Below are 22,455 nucleotides of genomic sequence, written 5' to 3' on the forward strand. Positions count from 1 at the left end.
CATACATACATGTGCCTTTGTGCTGAGGCAGCAGGTAGGAAAAGTAGGGCAATAGGTAGAAGGGATCAGGGTACTCTTAACAGAAGAGGTGGGAAAGTCATTTCTGGAGATCTGATCTGTGACTTCTCAATGACAACCTGGAGTTGGTAACCACAAATGAGTGGTGTGAACAGAAATTAAGGGAAGCTCTAAATCAGTGATTCTCATCCTTGGGGTTTATTCTTGGGTATCACAGGTACATTTCAGAATCCTGAGAAGGGGCTTGGACTGGGTTTTAAAAACAATATTCAGCATAATACCCTTATAAAAGGAAATTTTTTAGATATATATTAGAAACTGTAGTAAAGTCAGGAGATATTTAGGTTTTTCAAATGTGCCTATGGATAAAACTAATGAAAAACAATACTTTGTATCACTTTTTTCTTAATGTATGATCCTTAGACTTTCTGTGGTCAATAAATCATGTGGAGTGTTTGTTAAAATACGCATATCCCCCCAGACATGGCATCAAAATCTCTAGTGATGAGACCTGATATTCTGTATTTAATAAGCTCTAGACTGATTCCTATTCATGGGCAGCTTAATTATGGAAAAATAAGTGTGGGGAGGGATCGGTGGTTCCCAAATCTCTGGTCACAGTCCTGGGTCAGGCTGGCTACCTCATTATGTTCTGAGAAGCTTACAAAGCACAAATTCCTACACTCCACTTCTAAAAATTCTGATTCTGAAAGTCTGGATGAGATTCAGGATCTTACTAGGTAATTTTGATATACAGCCAGGTTTAGAAATCCTGGAATTAAATGACCAACATCTAAGATTCTTTACAACTCCAAAAGTCAGTGATTCTTTGTATTATTACCAAGATATCAAGATCCTGTCCTTGATAATAGATTTAAAATTGCCAGGACTTGCATCGTCCATAAAATAGAAGTTAGTTGTCGATTACAAGAAGAATCATTTTAAATATACTAAGGTTTCTTGCTAGTATTAGAGAAGAGACCTGGTACAAAATGATCAGATCCTATATTCATGTAAAACTCTGCACATGCATATGCTATGTGTCACCAGATTCCCAAAAGCCATGGTACATCTAAATCAGGCATTAGGATGGAAAGGAAGGAGGTGGAGTCAGGGAGAAAGTTTTCAGGCCAACTCTGCACAAAACATAGTGTTATAACTTTGAAGCTCTTTTTCAATCTATGACCCATTATACTCTCTCTCCTTCATTCCTCCATCATGGGAAAACCCCTACAGGTTGCCACAGTTTTGATGACCATCTGTCTTCCAACCAAGATGGTGGAAAAAGCAAAAACGTGGTGAATCTTGGAGCAATCCGACAAGGCATGAAGCGCTTTCAATTTCTGTTAAACTGCTGTGAGCCAGGGACAATTCCTGATGCATCCATCCTGGCAGCTGCTTTGGATCTTGTAAGTTGTTAGAAGAATTTGCCCACTCTATCTCCCATTACAATTAATAATGCTAATGGAGGAAAGCCTGAGTCCCTAATCTTAACCCTATCTGTGGAGTTATTTTTTTTTAATTAAGGCTTTATTATAGTTTTCAGAGGACAAATCTTTCAAAACCTCCTTGTTTAAGCTTATTTATAGGTATTTTATTATTTTGCATACAATTATAAATGGGATTGTTTTCTTAGTTTCCCTTTCTGCTACTTCATTATTAGTGCATAGAAGTGCAACAGATTTCCATATATTAAATTTGTTTCCTGTGACTTTACTGAATTTATTTATCAGTTCTAGTAGATTTTTGGTGGAGTCTTTAGGGTTTTCTATATATAGCATTATGTCATCTGCAAATAGTAAAAAGTTTACTTCTTTCTCCAATTTGGATGCTTTCTTTCTTTTTCTTGTCTGATTGCTATGGCTAGGACTTTCAATACTATGTTGAATGAAAATGACAGTGGACATTCTCATCTTGTTCCTAATCTTAGAGAAAAAGCTCAGTTTTTCACCATTGAGTATGATGTCAGCTATGGGTGTTTTGTGTATGGCCTTTATGATGTTGAGGAATGTTCCCACTAAACCAACTTTGTTGAGAGTTATTTTCAAGAATGAATGTTGTACTTTGTCAAATGCTTTTTCTACATTTATTCAGATGATCGTATAGTTTTTGTGGGTTTATTTTTTTGTTTGCTTTTCTCAGCACTAATGGCAAAAGGAGGAAGAAAGGTGGTGAGATGAAAAAAGAAAAGGACAAATTTTAATAAATATGCACTGGGAAGTAGACTGTATAGCATTATGATTAAAAGGATATGAGGGCTTTAGAATCTGACTACCTGGATCAAAATCACTCTAACATTTACCAGACAAACTTCTGTAAAATGAAAGAGTAATAATAACATACCTATCTCCTCAGGCTAGTGTGAGGATTAAATGAAGCATTAAATAGAAAGCCTTCATCACAGTGCCTGGTAAGATAACTGTTCAATAAAGTAGGTCATTATTATTATTTTGTTATTATTAGTTTTAGGTTTGTCATGTATTAGTACTTAAACATCTCTGAGTCTTTGTTTAATTGTCTATCAATTGGAAGAAAGATATGAAGGATCAATTTAAATTAATTGTGCAGAAGTGCTTTGAACTTCATGGTATTATATACACAGGTAAGGGTTTAAGGAATATAAAGTGAATCTTCTTTAGAAAGGGCTTCTGCCAGGTAAACTAGGCCCAGATATGAGTTTTGAACTCAGTCTCTCAACTTCCTTTATTTATCTCTGGTTTAATAAATTCTTCATACACTGTGTAAATTCTGGGTACTCACTACCAGATAAGCATCAACAATAAAAGTCTTTTATTTTCTCTTTTAAAAAATACAAACTAAAATAGACTGTTTTTAAAACAAAAAGCTTTAAGCCTGCCTATAAATGATCTGTTTTCCAGATTTTGTAACACAGGAATAACTGATCATTGGCCACCCATATTTTACCTTTGAAAATAATCCAAGTCTAATCATGTGATTTATGACATTTTTTGGGTGACATTTGCAGCTTTTGCTCTCAGGATAGTGACTAGCAAGAGAGGTGGTTTCATTTAAGCCTGAAACACAAATACCACTGTAATCACCCAAAATGATAACTTGTTGTATAAGATTTTTCAGCCAGTTCCCCATTCCCAGATATTGGTCATTGTGAATATTTATATATTCCAAAATGTTCAATATGTATTGATGTCTGCTTTGGTGACTAGTAAATGTGAAGAATCATGAGCCTCCAGGAGAGCTGAGGCTGGTGACAATTAATCAAAAATCAAGTGCCTGTCTAAAGCAAGAGTTTGACAAGGCAAGGAGCCAATCCCTTGTTTTTTAAGTGGGAGAATGGTAACTAGCCTGCCACCCCTTTGAGTTGTGCAATGATGTTTTTTAATCACTATTGACCTATTCCAAAAGGAGCAGATTAAAATAAACAAATGTAACAAATTCATAAGAAAAGGAGAAACAATGGAACATTCACATAAGGAGTAAGTATATGAACAGCCAGTTCATCAAAAATATTAACACCCAATTAAGTATGTTCCATCTTATTTGCACTTAAGAAGTGCTCATTAACGTGTCCATAAATTCCTATATTCTAACTATCAAATGATTAGAAAGTGTTGACAGGGAATAAAATGTCAGACACCACTACATGATGGTTGGTTAGTGGTGGAAGCAGCAGGATTTGATTAAGAATAGAAGGAAGTCAGAATAACAGGGTAATAATGAGATGGTGGTAATGGGGAATGGAACACTCCTTGGCCCCTCCCTGCATAGTAAATAATTTTAAAGTGGATATTGTCACAGAGGAGGGGCAGTTCTCTGCATGTTAATTATATCAAGTGGCATGAGTGGTGGAATTAAAAAGTGGCTTAAAAGATATGGCCCAATGTGGCTTAAAAGATACTCATCATATAATTAATTAATTCTACCAATATCTATTGAGAGCTTCCCATGTACCAAGCATGGTGCTAGCTGTTAATAATGATGCAACAAAACAACTTCTTTTGAACCTTTCTTGCTGAAGATTGTATTTGCCTAGTGATCTGTATTCCAGCCTTCTTAATGTACAGCATTCTAGGGTAGATAAACTAATGATTAACATTTATTGTGTGCCTACTGTTTCCAAATGAAAAAAAGACTGAAGCTCAGAAAGACCAACTAACAGTCCAAGGCTACACAGCTAGCAAAGGATAGAGCCAGATTAGACCTCTGTGTGTCTTTAAAGACTGTATTTTGGTTGTCTCATTAAAAAATTATGTGAGATAACTATAGGAACTTATTTTAAAACATGCAAAAGTAATAAATTCTGTATTTTATACATGATAAATGTAAGTAAGAAAGTAAAGATGACAGAAGTTAGTTGAACTCACAGTAACAATTATGCATTAGCACTTTACAGGTAGGTGGTTTAAGCTGTAATGTTCCAAAGGTACCATCATATCTATTTTCGTGTCAATCTTAAAGTCATAGCTACTTTGGGAGATTTTTAGACAAGATGGGGCATCAAATTTCTCAAGCAACTGCCTAATGAGATTATGGAAAATGATAATAACAAACCATATTATTTCACATTTTTGAAAAATTGGTAGAAAGATGATATAGACATAGCTGTCCATACAACTTGGAAAATGATGGCATGATAACATTTAAACAGCTATTATGAATTTTAATGGTCCAAAAGCATTTGAATCCTTTAAAAAGTTTCCTTTATACACGAATACATGATGAACTCATAATCAGAAAATATAGGAGTTTTTCTTTAAAGATTCACACCACATATTCACTCTCTAAACCAGTATTTTTTTTTAATGTTTATTCATTTTTGAGAGAGAAGACAGAGCATGAGTGGGAAAGAGGCAGAGAGAGAGGGACACACAGAATCTGAAACAGGCTCCAGGCTCTAAGCTGTCAGCACAAAGCCCGACACAGGACCTGAACTCACAAACCATGAGATCATGACCTGAGCCAAAGTTGTAACGGACTGAGACACCCAGGGGCTCCACTAAACCAGTGATTCTTAATATTTTGGAGACATAGACTCTTTTAGAATTGGATTAAAGCTCTGGAAATTTTCCCAAGAGAAGTGCACTTGTAGACAAAATTTAACAAATAATATTAGAAGGTTTATGGACTCCCCGCAAAACCCATCCATGAAAACAAAACTATTAAGAATTAAATCTCAATTAATGCATTATTACTGGCAAATGAAACATTTTAGTCAAGTAATTGGACTGATTACTTTTATTAACAATTATTGGTGTTATGAAAACAGAATAATTGCTTCCTATATGTAATATTTAGGAATTGTATAAGATATGTAGGCATGGGAGAAATATGAGGCTTGTCACAAAGAGAGCATTTAGAGACTTGAAAAATAATCCCAATAGAACAAATGAATACTGGTTTCTGAACGTAGATTATTTTAAGAGGAATACTGATCAATACTTTGATAATCCAGTCTCTTTGCTGTTGACATTTCATCCCCTCCTACCAAAATGGTTTCATACCTATTTGATTTCCAACTGCTATAATGCTTAGTTTTCAAGGAGATGAGGTTACAGGGGTTTCCAGATACAAGTACACTCTTCCTGCCTGTAGCTTGACTCCTACCCCTAAGTTGGGCTGAATCCCACTGGAAACTTAAAGTGTATTTTACTTCCCCCAAAATATGGCTATTGCCAGATAGTTACCAGACCACTAGATTCTCTTTTCTTCCTTTCCTTTGGAACCTACTCTGGCCCTGCTTGACCTTCTCAATCTTATAAATCTCATGGTAAGAAATAAAATAAAGGGGATTGATGTTTATAAGCAGTGTCTTTGAGCCTCAAAGAAAAGAAGCATTTTCTGATCATTGTAGATGTCCAGTGATGGGGTAGCTCCACTGAGAAGTGATCAGTTCTTTGTCACTAGACTGGATTCAATGGGGGCCACTGTACAGAGGGGCCACAAGAAGTGGGTGGTTTGTATGATTCCCTTTCATACCTGAGTCTGTGATTCGAGGTCAAGGCCAAGGAGTATACAGAGGTCAGAGGTCACAATTCCAGATATCAGAATCAGTAAAGGTTTAAAGGAGTGTGGTAGTCTCCATTATCAGACAAAGAATCTAGGTAGAGCTCATTGAATAAAAGGGAGAGGTAATGATGGTGGCAGTAGTGGATAACCATAGTAACATTTTCATTATACTTGATAGTTTATAAAGCACTTTCATATTTATTACCTTGTTCACATGAGAGAAAAGGAACCAGCTCAGGGAACAGTCCCCAACTAAGGACACAACTTAAATCCAGTTTCTCAAGTACGGAAAAGTGAAGGAACGGATCACTGATGAATTGTGACAAGCATCCTGAGGAAGGGGAACAGAGCTGTGTGTCCTGTGTGCTTGACTCAAGGTAGCCTTCAGTGTTTACTGTCATTTGCCCAGGTATGACAACTGCATACCTGTTCATCTGGGTTAAGAGTTTCTTGGAATTACTCTAACTTTCACAAATGCCCTCCACTAAATGTATTTTTAGCTTTGTTTCCTCTGTATTTGGCTTCACTTAATATCTGATTTCATCTTCCTCCTGGCTTTCAGAAATGTCTCACTGTTAAAATATGTCTTACGTGTTTTACAATGCATTTGTGGTTTTTGTCATATAGGTATAATTGTGTGAATATGGATAGAAATTTCTATCAAGTAGAAAGATGAATATAGAAATATCTGTATTTCTACCATATAGAAATATGAATATAGAAACATAGAGAGAGGTAGGTATAAATATAAATGACATAGATGGATAGATTGCTGATTGATAGATACACAGATGAGACCCAGATACAGATATGGATATAGGCATACTTCTTGATTCTGCCATTTCACCAGATAGGATTTGGGAGAGGAGGGAAAGACAAATGTGTTCATTTCATCATCACAATCCATTCCAACACTTTCTCCCTTCTCTCCTTTATTGTTTGCTTCTGTTGGATGATGCATTTATTTTTAAGTGCAGCTTAAATACACTTTTTGCATTATGATGTAATTTTTATTTCAGAAGTTTTCACTGTTTTATCGCCTTAATCATAGATTGTAAATGTGACTTTTTCAAATTTGCAATTTTCTTCAGAATTAAAAAGTATCATTAAATGAAAGAAATGTTAGAGATGTCAACATTCCAAGTCTTTCTGCAGGTTTGGTTTTAAACAATTCTCTTGTCGTTATTGCTCTGACTACTCAACTTGGGGATAATTGGTTTAATTTTAAGTCCAGCACAGCTCTGCCTCACGCTCTTTCTTTTTAGTACAAATTTAATAGACACAACTGTAAAGCATTTTAGAAAAGACATGTTTTAGAAAAACCTCATTTGTCTCCAGGTTTATGTAATCTGCAAGCACAAAAATAGAAAAATTAAACAGTTCTAACGAAAGGCACTTCTGTCTGTTTTCTGTATCGTTCAGATGAAATATTGTGTCCTTTTTTAGTCAGTTAAATATATAACATGAACAGACATAGTGATCTCTAATTTATGAGCATGAATAACACTAGTAATAATGTCTTTTGCATTAGGAGAAATTCCAAGAAGGCAAGAAAGTCAGTGATATTATAGAATTCTCTCTGGTCTGGGATGGAGAAAACCTAATTCTTGGTAAATTACATAGCCTTATAAATAGATAGCTTTAGGAACGATTGTATAATTTTTTCTCCAACTGAGGCACTTTGGAGAGTGAAAGGGGATGCTATCAAGAATTATACCAGTTAAGCAGAATAAACTGGAAGTCTTTGGGAGAAAACGAAACACTGGTTCCCATAGATATAGTCACACTTTCAGGTTCACTGCATCGAATTTGATCCACACAGGGCTTCCCATCATAAGACTACTTGGTGATCAATGCAGATTAGCTTCTTTCAGGGAAGTAGGAATATACATGCCTACGAGGAACTATCAAAGTGAAATCATATTGTGTTCTCTTTTGAATCATAAGAAAGGTTGAAATAATTCAGTAATAACCAAACTAAATCATGAAATTATTCACTTGATTCTAGTGCTATTTCTATATTATTGAATTTTTTAAAAGATCCTAAGTATGAAATGTAGCATAAAAGTAATGTATATCATAAACACGAAGAGTTGAAGGGGAAAAAAAGTTTTAATGTCACATATCCACCACTACCTTAAAATAGGACATTTCCAGTTTTTTAAAGTTGCTTGGATTCCCTTCCCTAATCATATACTCCCAGAAGACCCTGCTCTCTTGAACTTTATTTTATCTTTCCTGTGCTTTCTTTATTTTACCACATGCACTTGTATCTCTAGGAAATACATTGTTTCTTTTTGTTTTGTTTGCCTAGTTCTAAAATTCATTTAAATTAAATTATACCATCCTCTTTTTGTTCCATGTTTCATTTGAGTTCACCTTTGTTGATGCTTTAGCATTAATACAATCACTTTCACTGGTGAATGATGTTTGTTTGAATATGTCAGTTTACATATCCATTCAATGTTAGATGGACATTTTTATTTTTCAAAATTTTCACTATTTTGAACAATGCCTTCATGAGTGTTACTGCATATGGGCCTTGATTTACAGTTTTCAAAATACATGCGTGGGTGGCATTACTGAATCATAATTTTACTATAGGATACCAAAGTGTATTTCAAAGTAGTTGCAACAATTACTGGCACCAACATTGTAATAAAAGCTGCTGTTTCTCTGTGCTCTTGTCTTGAATTGTCCAACATTTTTATCTTTACCAGCCTGATGAATTGAAGTAACAACACTTTATATTTCAACCTAAAATCTGAAATGTCTTCTTATACCATTTACCATTCACGTTTCACTTTGGCAAAAGATCCCATGTGTTTATTTTCTCTTTTTTGGAGGATTATTTAAATTTTGTTGAGGATTTTAAAAGGATGTAGATATTGTCAATTATAATCCATTTTCTGTTCCCTACTTTGTGGCTTATTTTCATTTTATTCCTTATACTAAATTTTAATAAAGAGAAAATTTTAATTTGATTCATTAAAATTTTCTTTATGGCTAGCAGCTTTTTAAACAGATTTTTAAAGAAATTACAAGGCAATAAATATATTCTTATTTTTTCTTATAAAAGTTTTAAAGTTTGCATTACACACTGAAGTCCTTAGCTAGAACTTACCATGTGATTGGTATAAGATAGGACATTGTTTTCTTAATCCTTTTTTATCCACATGGAAAATAATTATCCTAGCATAATATATTACTAGTTCCTACTTTATTCTCTGATGTGCGGAGAATTCATTTCATTTATTGCTTTGAATTCATAGTATTATCTTAATTATGTGTCAGATTTCCATATATGCATGAGTGTAATTTTGAGGGTTTCTGTTTTTGTTTTTTGTTCTATTCCCCTTGTACCCTAAGTTAAACTACTCTGTTTTAATAGCTAGAACTTTTAATGTCACCTAAGCTATTTATGGCTCTTTGTTCTTCCGTGTGAGTTTTATAATTAGGTTGTCAGGTTTCATAAAAATACTTTGATTTATTCTTGGAATTATATCAAGTCCATAGATAAATATAGAGATAACTGAAATTCAAATTGAAATTCAGTTCTTAATTGGTTAGTCAAAAGTTCTACTTCCTTCTGAATCAATGTAATTTTAATTTTTTTAGTAATTTGTCAATTTCACCTACATTTTCATGGGTTTTTTGGCATAAAATTTATCATAGCATTTTCTTATTAGCTCTTAATCTTTGTAGTATCTGTAGTTATTCTATGTTTTTATTTCTAAAATTGTGGGTTTTTTTCTTGTTTAGGCTTGCCAGATATTTCTCAATTTTATTAGTTTTTTTTTTTTTAATGGCCTTGTTGATTCTGTGTTATCTTTGTTCTCAAATTCATTACATCCTGCTCTTTATTTTCTTCTCTGGTTTTGAATTCATTGTATTTTTTTTTAGCTTATTGGCTGATTGCTGAGCTAATAATTTCACTTTTTCTTTTCAAAACTGATCATTTAGCTATTAATTTCCCTCAAATACTACTTTAACTACACACCATAAATTTTGATAAGCTGTATTTTTGCTACAACTTATTTTTAAGTAATTTTTAATTTCTCTAATCTTTTTTTTTTTGACCCATGGGCTATTTAGATGTGTATGTGTGTGTTTCAGTTTATAAATACCAAGGTTTTATTAGGCATCCATTTGCTATTGATTTGTAAGTTTGTTTTTACATACTGATTCTTTGGAATTAATGGAGACTTGTTTTATGAACTATAACATTATCGATTTTCATAAATGTCCCATTTGTGGTTGAAAAGCATGTGCAGTCTCCAGTTCTTAGGTGTAGTATTTTATATTCAAATCTCCATTCTTATTTACTTCTTACTGTTTGATATGTTGATTACTAAGTTGTGGGGTTTTTTAAATTTAAATTTTATGTTTTATTTTTAAAAATTTACATCCAAATTAGTTAGCATATAGTGCAACAATGATTTCAGGAGTAGATTCTTTAATGCCCCTCACCCATTTAGCCCATCCCCCCTCCCACAACCCCTCCAGTAACCCTCAGTTTGTTCTCAATATTTATGAGTCTCTTCTGTTTTGTCCCCCTCCCTGTTTTGTTTATTATTTTTGTTTCCCTTCCCTTATGTTCATCTGTTTTGTCTCTTAAAGTCCTCATATGAGGGAAGTCATATGATTTTTGTCTTTCTCTGACTAATTTCACTTAGCATAATACCCTCTAGTTCCATCCACGTAGTTGCAAATGGCAAGATTTCATTCTTTTTGATTGCCGAGTAATATTCCATTGTATATATATACCACATCTTCTTTATCCATTTATCCATTGATGGACATGTGGGCTCTTTCCATACTTTGGCTATTGTTGATAGTGCTGCTAGAAACATGGAGGTGTATGTGTCCCTTCGAAACAGCACACCTATATCCCTTGGATAAATGCCTAGTAGTGCAATTGCTGGGTTGTAGGGTAGTTCTATTTTTAGTTTTTTGAGGAACCTCCATACTGTTTTCCAGAGTGGCTGCACCAGCTTGCACTGCCACCAACAATGCAAAAGAGATCCTCTTTCTCCGCATACTCGCCAACATCTGTTGTTGCCTGAGTTGTTAATGTTAGCCATTCTGACAGGTGTAAGGTGGTATCTCATTGTGGTTTTGATTTGTATTTCCCTGATGATGAGTGATGTTGAGCATTTTTTCATGTGTCGGTTGGCCATCTGGATGTCTTCTTTGGAGAAGTGTCTATTCATGTCTTTTGCCCATTTCTTCACTGGATTATTTGTTTCTTGGGTGTTGAGTTTGATAAGTTCTGTATAGATTTTGGATACTAAGTTGTGTTTAAATCTTCACACTGATGGCAAATTTGATGGCATTTATAGTTGTAGTTCTGACAATCTATATTTATTTAGTAGCAGTTTAGAACTATGGCAAGTATCTAGTGCTATGAGCCTTTTATCACTAGCTAGTGACCCAGTTTATTTTTAGTAAGATAGATTTCTCTCTGATTCCAATACAGATGAAATCATTTTATTAGGTTAACATTGGCTTGGTATGTCCTTTTGCCAATAATTTACTTTCAACTTTCTATATGTTTGTGTTTTAGGTATGATTCTCATAAAAAAATACACTGAATTTTTTATACTACTTTAACAACCTTTCCCCTGGAAAATTTAGTACCTTTGCACAGATTAATGATTGCTGATATAGATTAACCTCACTTTTTTTTTTGCCTATTTATCACACATTTTCATTATTTCATTGTATATGTGTTCTTATTTCTATTTTATATCCTCTTTTAGATTGTGATGGATTTAGTTTTATTTCTATTGATTTGGTTTGGTTTGGTTTAGCTTTGTTTTATTTATTTTCCTTCACTAGATTGGAAATTATTGTATTCTGTTTTTATTTTTTTTAATTACATATTTCAATAAATGAAGTCTATAATTAGTATCCATACTATTCCCTCAAACAGTAAAATACTGTAGAGGATTTTAACCCCAACTATTGTTCAAGATTTAGTTCCAGCTTGTTTTTGTTTTAACATTGACAAAGCAGACAATATTTTTATTGATTTTCAGGAAAATTATTTTTGAATGTACCCAAAAGCTTAGCATATTCTCTGCTCCCCATTTCTCCTTGAATCTCATACATTCTTCCTAGGATCCATGTTCTTCTGAAGGTGACCTTTCAGAAGTTTCTTTAGTGATGATCAATTGGCAGTAGCTCTCACAACTACAATTTACTTGAAAATGTCTTTATTTTGATCTCATTCTTGAAAGATACTTTTGGGGCGCCTGGGTGGCTCAGTTGGTTAAGTGTCCAACTTCAGCTCAGGTCATGATCTCGCGGTCTGTGGGTTCGAGCCCCGCGTCGGGCTCTGTGCTGACTGCTCAGAGCCTGGACCCTGTTTCAGATTCTGTGTCTCCCTCTTTCTGTGACCCTCCCCTGTTCATGCTCTGTCTCTCTCTGTCTCAAAAATAAATAAACGTTAAAAAAAAAATGAAAGATACTTTTGCTGGAATTATAATTACAAACTAACATTTTCTTTCTGTACCTCAAAGTTCTTATCCCATTCTTTTCTGACTTTATCAACATTCATTTAAGTAATATGCATAATCTAATCTGTCTCCCTTAATTGCTTTTAACACTTTCTTTTTATTGTTGATATTTTGCAGTTTCACTAAGATGTTTCTAGCTCATTTTTCTTACTTTAGGTTCATAAAGCCCCTGAATCATGTACTTGGCATATTATATATGTTCTGCAAATTGTTCAATTATTATCTCTTCAAAACTTCTATCTTTCACATTTTATCTAATCTTTAGTTCTATGAATTAAAAAGGTATATGATAGATCTTATTGTTTTATCCTCTGTTTTTGACAATTTCTCTTTCATATTTTTCATTTCTTTGTTTCTTTCAATCTATATCCTGTGTTGCTGAGATATGTCTTCCATTTCACATTTTCTCTTTTCAACTTTGTCTAATCCCATGGTTCTAAGCCGCAAGAAATTTTACCCAACAAGGGACACTTGGCAATGTCTGGAAGAATTTTTTATTGTCACACTGGTGGTTGCTACTCGAATCTCGTGGGTAGATAACAAAAATGCTGACAAACATCTCCTAATACATAGTGCACCCTCTGTAAAGAAAGAATTATCTGGCCCAAATGGTGATAGTGCTAAAGTTGAGAACACTTGATCTAATCTGTCTTTTAATCTATACACTGAGTTTGAAATTTCGAGTACTACTTTTTATTTGTAGAAGTTTTATTTGATCCTTGTTTTAAAACTACCAGGTCAACTTTGATAACCTATTTCTTCATCATACATTTCAATATCCACATTAATCTTTAGATGTATCTGATACCATACAATTCCAATAACTCCTGTCTTTGTGAGTTTGATTCTATACTTTGTTGTTTCTGCTCTTACTCACGGTAGATTTTTAAATGTATTTGTTATGTGAACTTAACTTCTTGAGATTTTATCTGTGAGAATTCTTTAAGACCTGTATTAAAAGCAGTGTTATTTAGCAGATCAGCAATATCAGCATCATCTGTGCACATGTTTGAAATGCAAATTTTTGGGCCCTCAATATATCTCCTGAATCAGAATCTTTGGGATGGGACCAAAAAAAATCTATTTTTGTCTATATTCCCCAGTGACTCTTATTCACACTTAAGTCTGAAGATTTGAGAAGTACTGATGTAAAATATTCCTCCAGAGAGGATTTCCATTTCCTTTCTCAGGCATGGAAGCAGCACTAACGTAAGATTATTTTTAAATGATCTTTTTAGTGGTCAAGGAGCATGGAAGTCATACCCATTCTAGTCCAAACGTATACAAAAACATGGGATTTTGATTAGGAGTTCTCATAAAATAATCTTTTTTGTTTTGTTTTTTGTTTGTTTGTTTATTTCTGTTTTACCCAGAGCCAGAGCCAAGTCTTTTCAGGCAAACCTACTTCTGCGGGGTAGATCTTTTTCTTATTCATTCACTGAACATAAGTCACACCTGGGATCTTGGCTTTATGTAGGAATGAATGAACTTTCCTCCCACTCTGCTTGGGCCCAGACATTTAACTCATGGCCCATTGAAAACCCAGGGTCTGGCCTCTCCACAGTCAGTAGAAACCCTCAGGGTAATTATTCCTATGCTTGCTCTCACCCCTTTCTTTCCCCCACCCAAAATAATACTTTCTTGTAATTTCTTCTCTCCAGCAGTCCATTATCTCATGTTAGAAACAAAAGAAAGACAAAATGAAAACTTTGGGGGATATTTTATCCAGTATTTTTAGAAGTCTAAACCAAAGGAAGTTTGTTTCTACACGTAATCCATCAGATTGTCAGAAACAGAAAACTTTATTTAATTTTTATAATACCCAAAATTTTAGTGTGATATGACTAACTGTTAAAATGACTAGCCATCTAGACCATATACTAAAATATAATGCCTGCCTCTAGCCTGATAACCAAATGATTTCAGTTGCCCACAGCTACTGTGGAAATGAGCAAGGGCAGAGACAGCCTGTCAGTTACTTACTGATCTCAGTCAGGCAGAGAATTCAATATAGGCTAAGTAATAAATACTGACTCACAAGCACATATCCTCTAGCAAACGAGGTTCCAATGCACATTAGAACCCACAATAACTGCTTATTCCCATTGGTTTTAAATAAATAGGTACCCTATGCCAGCAAGAGCTTTATATTTTATTGTAAGGCAATAAAAATATTATGTAATTCCCCAGGGGCCAATATAAAATATTCAGTCTTTTAAAACAGTTAGTTCCTGTCCAGTGTTTTTTATATGAGTTTTCAGAATCAGTTAGGTTTCTTCTCACATAATAAGTTTAGATATAGTCCTTCAGGGAAAGAAATGTATTGCAATTATAACCTTCAATTAACCATCATATCTTGGTAACAATATTTTCTAAGTCCCCAGGCAAAATAAAGCACAGCTGCTTGAATTAGTGTTCCAATTCTCTCCTTTACTTTCATAAAGGAAACATTCAATATACATAATGATCTTAGAAAATGCAGGAAAAGTGACAAAGGAAGTCAAGGAGAAGCAGCCAACCCTTGAAGTTTTCTAGTCATAGAATGTTAGAGAAATCCGTGCTGCATAATGACATTCTTATGACATTTTGTAGCTCTAACTAAATAGCTTTGTAGTCATTGCAGAGAACACCTTATATAAGAGTGAACCATGTGAAATTGTTAGTATTCAACTATTTTTGACCTTCAAACTTATAAATTCCATAAGATTTCACTGAATATTTTAGGTTAATCTAATCTTCCCAGTTAAAATTGGCTCCTGCCTTGTCTAGGACTATAAGGTTATGCAACAATTGAATTGAAGCTACTCTTTGGCATTACAAAACATAAAAAGGTAATCTAGCAGACATGCTAATAAGACAGAAATTTAAATACGCCTACTTTTCTTTCAGGACCACCAGTAAAAATTCTCTGTGGTATACCAATGGTATCAAATTTTGTTTAGATGTTCACTTTTGACTATGCTCTGATACTCTGTGGTTTTCATCCATGCAGCGTTCTTCTGATTCATTTTTCTCCATTTGTGCTGTTGTTCTGTGTGATGTGAGTCCATCCCTATCCATTCTGTCATGTCTCCATTTTTTGCTGCTTCTTCAGATTGCGCTGAACTGTAAGAGGTAAGCTCCATCAAAAAGAGGAAAAATTGACTCTTCTCTATGTCCAGGAAGAATTCTTTTTGTCCAAGGTATTCTAGAACTCTGCCCCTAAAATCAATACTTTCTAAACTATACTCTGAAAGGAATTTATAAGGAAAATAATTCCCTATAGCCACACCCCACCTAAAATGCCTTGAAAGCTCTTTCATACACGTTGTGAAGTCAGTACTTAATGCTAAGTATCTTCTACCAGGATGCACAGTAGAGTCCTTAGCTTTGTAGAGTCCTCAACAACTTCCTCAATTGTCTGTATAGTAAGATATATACTACAATACCCCCAGAAAGTGGTATTATTCAGTGTCATCTTGACTATAGTATTTCAAGTCTGCTTTCATCCACCAGGTTGATGAGGATTATAATAAAAAGGCAATGTTTGAGTTACTCTATGTCCTCATCCCTTAATGCAGATAGTGACATTTCCAAAAGTTACCTACTTTTACAGTTAACATGGATCAAATTCATCAGATAATAATCAACCCTCCTTTTCATGTTGTGCTATATAGTTAATGGGAATTATTTTCATACTGATCTCGATTCCATTTCCAAACTTTAGATTAGGATTTCCTAGGGCTGATAACTGGTAATATCTGAGTTTTATTATAACTAGTTTTTGTGAACAGAAAATCAAAATTGCTTTTCATTCCAAATGCCCTGAGCTTTCTAAGCTTTCTTCTGAAGGAGGCAAGCCAATGTACATAGGAAAAACCACAAAGCACAATTTGGATTTTTCATTCATCTATTATTAATCTTTTCAGTGTCATCTAATAGTTAAGGGCAATAAAAAGATCCTCTGCCCCATACATTTGAGTTAGGCTAATTTTCGACCTTGGTAATTCTGTAGGAGCCAGGGTTTACAACATAATGCCACCCTAACAGTGGTTCTGTCTTCCTGTCATTAAGCAATGAATCCCATTGCTTTATATTGGGAATGTGTCAAAATTTGATGGGTTGACAACAAATTCACATGACTCACCTTGCCTTCCAGACTGCCATCCATTTTTACAAACAGATGTTAAAGCCTTTTCCAGACACAGATTAGCATATCTGAGATATGTAGTAAAATAAATATTTAATACAAGAAAAGAGCATAGACGTTTAATCTGTATGTTATGGTACCCCAATACTGATAGGTTTAACGCAGAAAATCATTTGACCCTCTCAATCTCGTCTTTCTATTCCTGTGACCTACTACCAAATCTTGGCACCAATGCAGTGGATGATAGATTTTCATCATTAGTGTCCACTTTTTTTTTTAATGATAGGTTCTCACCATTAATGTTCATCTGGTACTCTACCTTTCTGCATAGGTTAACTTTGCATGTAGTATCGATGCATCATATGCTTTGTGATATTAAGTTCCTACATAAATATATTTCTTATCAGAACTCTTGATGGCTTCCTTTAAGTTGTGGACAATGAGAAAATGCTTAAAGGGCTAACTTACTAGAATCATTCAGTGTGTTTGAGATACTGTGGTATTCAAAGAATGAAGTAACCAACTCTGCCTAAGAGGAGAAACATTAAGAAAGGCTTCTTAGAGGAAGTAACTAAACTTATTAGTAAAAGTGGGAATTTACAAGATGGGAAAAAGGCTTAACAGCTCCACAAATCATGGAAACAACATGTGAAAAGGTGTAAGATGTCATATTTAAGGGACTGTAACCTGTTCGATATAGTTAGACCATAGAGTACTTGATACAGAGATAGAAAGGGAGATGAACCAGATAACAAAGGTTGAGTATCTTTATTCGTGTTATGACTGAGATGGATGGAGCCTATAATAAATTTTAAATAGGAAAATGATATGATCATATATTTGTGTTTTAGAGAGTAACGTTACATGACTTTAATGCCCCATTTAAAAAATATGACTTTCTATACACATTGTAGAAATCATCTTTGTCAAGATTTATCTGTGTATATATTAAGACAATGCAGGTACCAAAGAGGAACTAGCAACAATTTGTACATTAGAAAGGCCTGGTATTGAATCCTGTGTTCACCTCTTCCCAGCTGTATGATCGTAGAAAAATTATGCCTCATTTTTGAAAACATTGAAATGAGGATATTATTTCTAGTCTAGAGGTTTGTTATTATTATTCAGAATGACGACTCATAAAAGCTAATCAACATATAATTGATACTCTCTATATATTAGCCCCTATTTTAATATTGTGGATTAATGAATCATTAAGAATATTATTGTTTGAAATGTTGAAAAGCATTGGTTACTAATCAGCTTATGGCTATTAGGTAACTCTGAGTTGATGGCCAGTATTGTGATGCATTTTTTTAAACTGGCTCAAGTTAAATATACACATTGTTGATGTATGTACTTTTTGTTACCTGTTGACCTTCTATGGGAATGTTCCTTTATTTATTTATTTATTTATTTATTTATTTATTTATTTATTTTATTTTATTTAATTTATTTTAGCTTGTGAAGATTTCAGTAGGTAGATGATCCTTACTAGTTTCTTGGTATTAACTGAAAGTTGTTTCTTCTTTTCTTTTTTTTTTAAGCACATCTTGACATGACAAGATGGAACCATATTTCTCTTTTTTTGAATAAATGCTCTGTTTTTCATTTATCAATTGAATAATTTCCTCTTTGTCAAACATTTTCAATTGAAACCATGCCCATTTAAGCAGAATTTTATCTGTTATTCATCACAAAGTAAGGGGGACAAAAGACTAACTCAACAAAATCTAATAAGCACTTCCTTTTCTTACTAGCCAAAATGTGCAGGAACAGTTGTACTTCTTTGGAGTGTGTGGATGGTCATAGATAACATTATCATTGGAACAAGATCACTATTGATTCCCTTGATTAACATAAGACTAGTTCTAGAAATTGAATATTTGTTTGCTTTGGGTTAAAATTTTAGGTTTAACAAAAGCTTCATATTAAAAAACTCCTTTGAACATTATCTCACTCTCCTATGCAAATCCCAGCTGCCTCTTAAATATGCAATGATAAAGTCATAAAATTACTTGAGATTCTTCAAAAGGGGAAAGCTAAACACAGAAATCTACTTAAAATGTCTAATTCTTCAGTATGCAAATTTGCCTTCAAAGATTCATTTTCCAGAATTCCCACTACTGTTAACCATGCTACTACCAGTCTGCACTCTGGGAAATATGACAAACCTAAATCAAGACATGGAGACTAAAATAAACTAAGAGTACTTAGTAATTCCCTTTAAGGTCGGCCTATTGCTCATTAATCCGACATCATTCTTTCCTCCACAACCGTCCTCAGGAAGCTCCTGTGGTAGCCAGAGCAGCTCTGTTTCTGGAATGTGCCCGTTTTGTTCACCGCTGCAACCGCGGCAACTGGCCAGAGTGGATGAAAGGGCATCACGTGAATATCACGAAGAAAGGCCTTTCCAGGGGACGCTCTCCCATTGTGGGCAACAAACGGAACCAGAAGCTACAGTGGAATGCTGCCAAGCTCTTCTACCAATGGGGAGACGTGAGCTTACGATTTTCTTATATAAAAATTCAGGTGCTTGGGTGAAGTGAAGAAGTTCTATGTTTTTGTTTGTTTGTTTGTTTGTGAGACAATTTATTGAGTATCTGTTATGTACCATGCACTGAAAAAAACATTTTAGGGGAAGATAAACTTAATTTATTTAATGTTCTCAATATATCTATGAAGTTAGACATTATTTCCTGTCTCCTTCCTTGGTCCCCTGCCTCCTTCCCCCCTATAAATATAGACATTCCCAGAATTTATTATAGTTTTTTCCTGCATAACCTCCCCCAGGAGTACATTTATTCCTGTATTTTTAACTGTAACCTATATGCCAGTAGCATAGACTTCTCTATCCATAGTACTGTTCAGATCCCAGGCCAGCATTACCAACTGTACTCTGGAAGCATTCACTCAATACCCTGAAACACAATCTGACCAAAATAAAACTCTTCTTCCAATATAAATACACCCTCATCTGCAACCTTTCCTGAACTTTCTATTCTTATAAATGGTAACACCATTTATCTAAGATGACAGCCTTTGAACATATTCCATCCTTCCTTCCCTTATTGATTCCACCTCTTCCATGTCACTGATGTCCTTTTAGGTCACATCTTTGTTCTTTTTCATCTGGATGGCTAAAATATTTTCTGATTTGGTCTTCTTCCCACAATCTCCCCTCATCTGACCCATTCTACACACTGCCAACAAAATGATCTCCAAATGGCAGAGCCCATCTGAAAGTAGAACATTCATACTTATCTCCCGGCTTCCAGATTTACCCTCTCTAATTCATTCTCCAAACTGCTCTCACAGTGATTAGGCTAAAATGCAAATCAGATTGTGTTTCTTACCAACTTACAATGCTTCAGTGGCCTTCCTTTTCCCTTGGGATAAAACCCAAATTGCTTAGCCTGACATCACTGCTCTCTCCACAGCCTTTATTCAAACTACAGCAAGATTATGGATGATGAAGTCAAATGACCTAATGTATCTAAAAGAACATTTATCTCAATCCTTTGTGTCTAACAGGTGTTCAGTAATAATAAGTTATTACATTAATTTCTGAAAGCAGGATACACGATTTGTGCATTTCTAGGCAGTTAACACAGAGTCTCTCAAAAGAGTAAGGGTTCTCCCCCATTCACACATTGCCTTTCATCATTCTTCAGAATACAAAATGAGGTTCAGCTTCAAGAACTATAGATCTAGGCCCAATCTACCCTCCAGCCTTCCTGCACATGTTTCTCTCTCACAAAATTGTGCTTCAGCCAAGTGGCTTACTTGTCAGTCTCTGAACAGATCCATGCACTTCCTTGACAGATCTTTTGGAACTCCCTACCTGGAGTATCCACTCCTCTTCTTCTCCATTAGCCCAAACACCAATTCTTCAACATCTACAGCAATCTACAGAAAAGAGACACTGTATGATTCTCTGAACTGAATCTAATCTGTCCATCTCCTGAACTAATAAAATACTTTTTGTCTCTTTCATCAGTTAATGTGTTATTTTGATGTGTTGTTGCCTCCCCCAGGAGACTGTAAGCTCCTTGAGGGGAAGAGCAAAAGACAGATACCCTATGCTTGGATCTCAGACCATGGCTTGCTGAACAACCTTCAGCAAGTCTTTCAACCTCCCTCACCTTCCCAGTTGCCAAACAGTGACCCTTCTAGATGAAGGCTTGTAATCTACTAGGGCACATTCAGCAAAGATACTGGCATACTGTAACAATTTATTCAACTCTATGTGTTATTTATTCCCTAACAAATTACCTCACTTAATAAATATTTGATGAAAACAAAAAAGGAACAAACCTATCCCTAAGGCATTTTTCTAGCCTTGGAAGAGACAAAGAGCTCTACATTATTATCTAGACATTTAGTGTTATCCAAGGCAAGTTCATTTTCTGAGCAACTCTTTAAGCTTTCTGAATTGTGGATTTAACTTAAATTGTTTAGTGTCAACATCCTGGAAAGATCCATGTAGATTTTTTCCCCCTTTGAATTTCACCATTAAGTTTGTTGGCTCCATTCCAGACTCATAATTGCATGTCTCCTTCTTTAGAGAGGATCTCCAAATAGTGGCATCAGGACAAGGCTTTTTGTTGAGGTAGTGGTTTTTATTTTTAATGTTTTTCTTTGTTTGCTTAAAACTTCTCAGGTTAGTGACTAAACTTTTAGGATGCCATGACACCTTTTTACAATGCTTTCCTTCTCATTGATATAGTTTTAGTTACTTGTCACTTAATTCCAGAGTTTAAGGAGAGCTTTTTCTTTCCAGATAGTCAAGACATTCAAACGACTTGCGTTTTTATTTAAAGAGTTTTGGACGTATCCTCATCAATTTGTAGTACTTTGTCTAATTTCTTGCATGCCCAGAATTTAGCAACCTTTCTGAATATTTGAAAGAAGTAATACCAGAAGGAAGAAGAAAATTAGTTGGAATTTATACCTATGAATGCATAGACTGTCAAACCCCAAGTTCAGTGCTCATTTTAGCTTTTGACTCTCCTTCCTAAGCACGTGTCTTTTATTGTACACAGTATGTAATTGGAACATAAAAAGAATTAGATAGAGGTGGTGTATTTTGTCTCTTCTTGTGGAAAATTCCTTTTGGCAAATCAGACAATAGTGCATGATGATTCAGGAGAACAGATAGCAGGTACTGGTTCCATGTTGATGTTGGATACTCTACCAAAGGAATAGTTAGTGTCTCTTACTCATTCATAGACTATCATGGAGTGGGAGAACAAAGTCTATAAAAAAGACATTACTTTGTACATAATGCCAGATATAAATAAAATTGCTGTACTAGAATTCTTGCCAACCTCCAAACTCATTAGCATGGCAGTGACATTCTCATAAAATAGCATAATCAGAAGCACTCTGAGGAACTGAGAGTTCTTATTTTTTTACTACAACAAAATCCTCCATTAAAAACAACTTTGCACTCCCTTATATGAGACCTATGAAATAAATGTCCTTCAAGTAAGTGGAAATATATTCAGAAAAAAAAATTTGTATGAGAACACAAAGGTTTTGTTCCAGTTCCTACAAGTCTTCAGACTAAATGACCTTGGAGATAGTGTCAATGCCATCCACCCCTGGGTTTCTACATAAAGAAACGTGGTGAGTACAGCACATTGGCATATAGAGGAGGCTTATGTATCAGTGTCAATCTCTTTGTTTAATATGCCCTACTAGATGATATATACCTTCCCATTAACAGTTGCTTATGGCCTCTGTAATGTGAAGGCCTATTTTTCAGTCTGACATGCTTTGTGCTGTTTCACTCTTTTT

At 34.6% G+C, this 22,455-nt stretch overlaps 1 protein-coding gene across 12 annotated transcripts in view; it reads left to right on the forward strand.

Moving 5' to 3' along the window:
• The window catches only part of UNC80 (unc-80 homolog, NALCN channel complex subunit), a 225,277-nt gene that overhangs the window by 75,988 nt on the left and 126,834 nt on the right, over positions 1 to 22,455 (forward strand). For all 12 annotated transcript variants that reach the window (XM_053215737.1, XM_053215744.1, XM_053215738.1 and 9 more), the window contains exons 22-23: positions 1,255 to 1,427; positions 18,940 to 19,152. In XM_053215737.1, coding sequence (XP_053071712.1) covers positions 1,255 to 1,427; positions 18,940 to 19,152 — 386 coding nt within the window. The remainder of the gene's footprint in view (positions 1 to 1,254; positions 1,428 to 18,939; positions 19,153 to 22,455) is intronic.

Source organism: Acinonyx jubatus, chromosome C1 (assembly GCF_027475565.1).
Source record: "Acinonyx jubatus isolate Ajub_Pintada_27869175 chromosome C1, VMU_Ajub_asm_v1.0, whole genome shotgun sequence".
Taxonomy (NCBI): Eukaryota; Metazoa; Chordata; class Mammalia; order Carnivora; family Felidae; genus Acinonyx; species Acinonyx jubatus.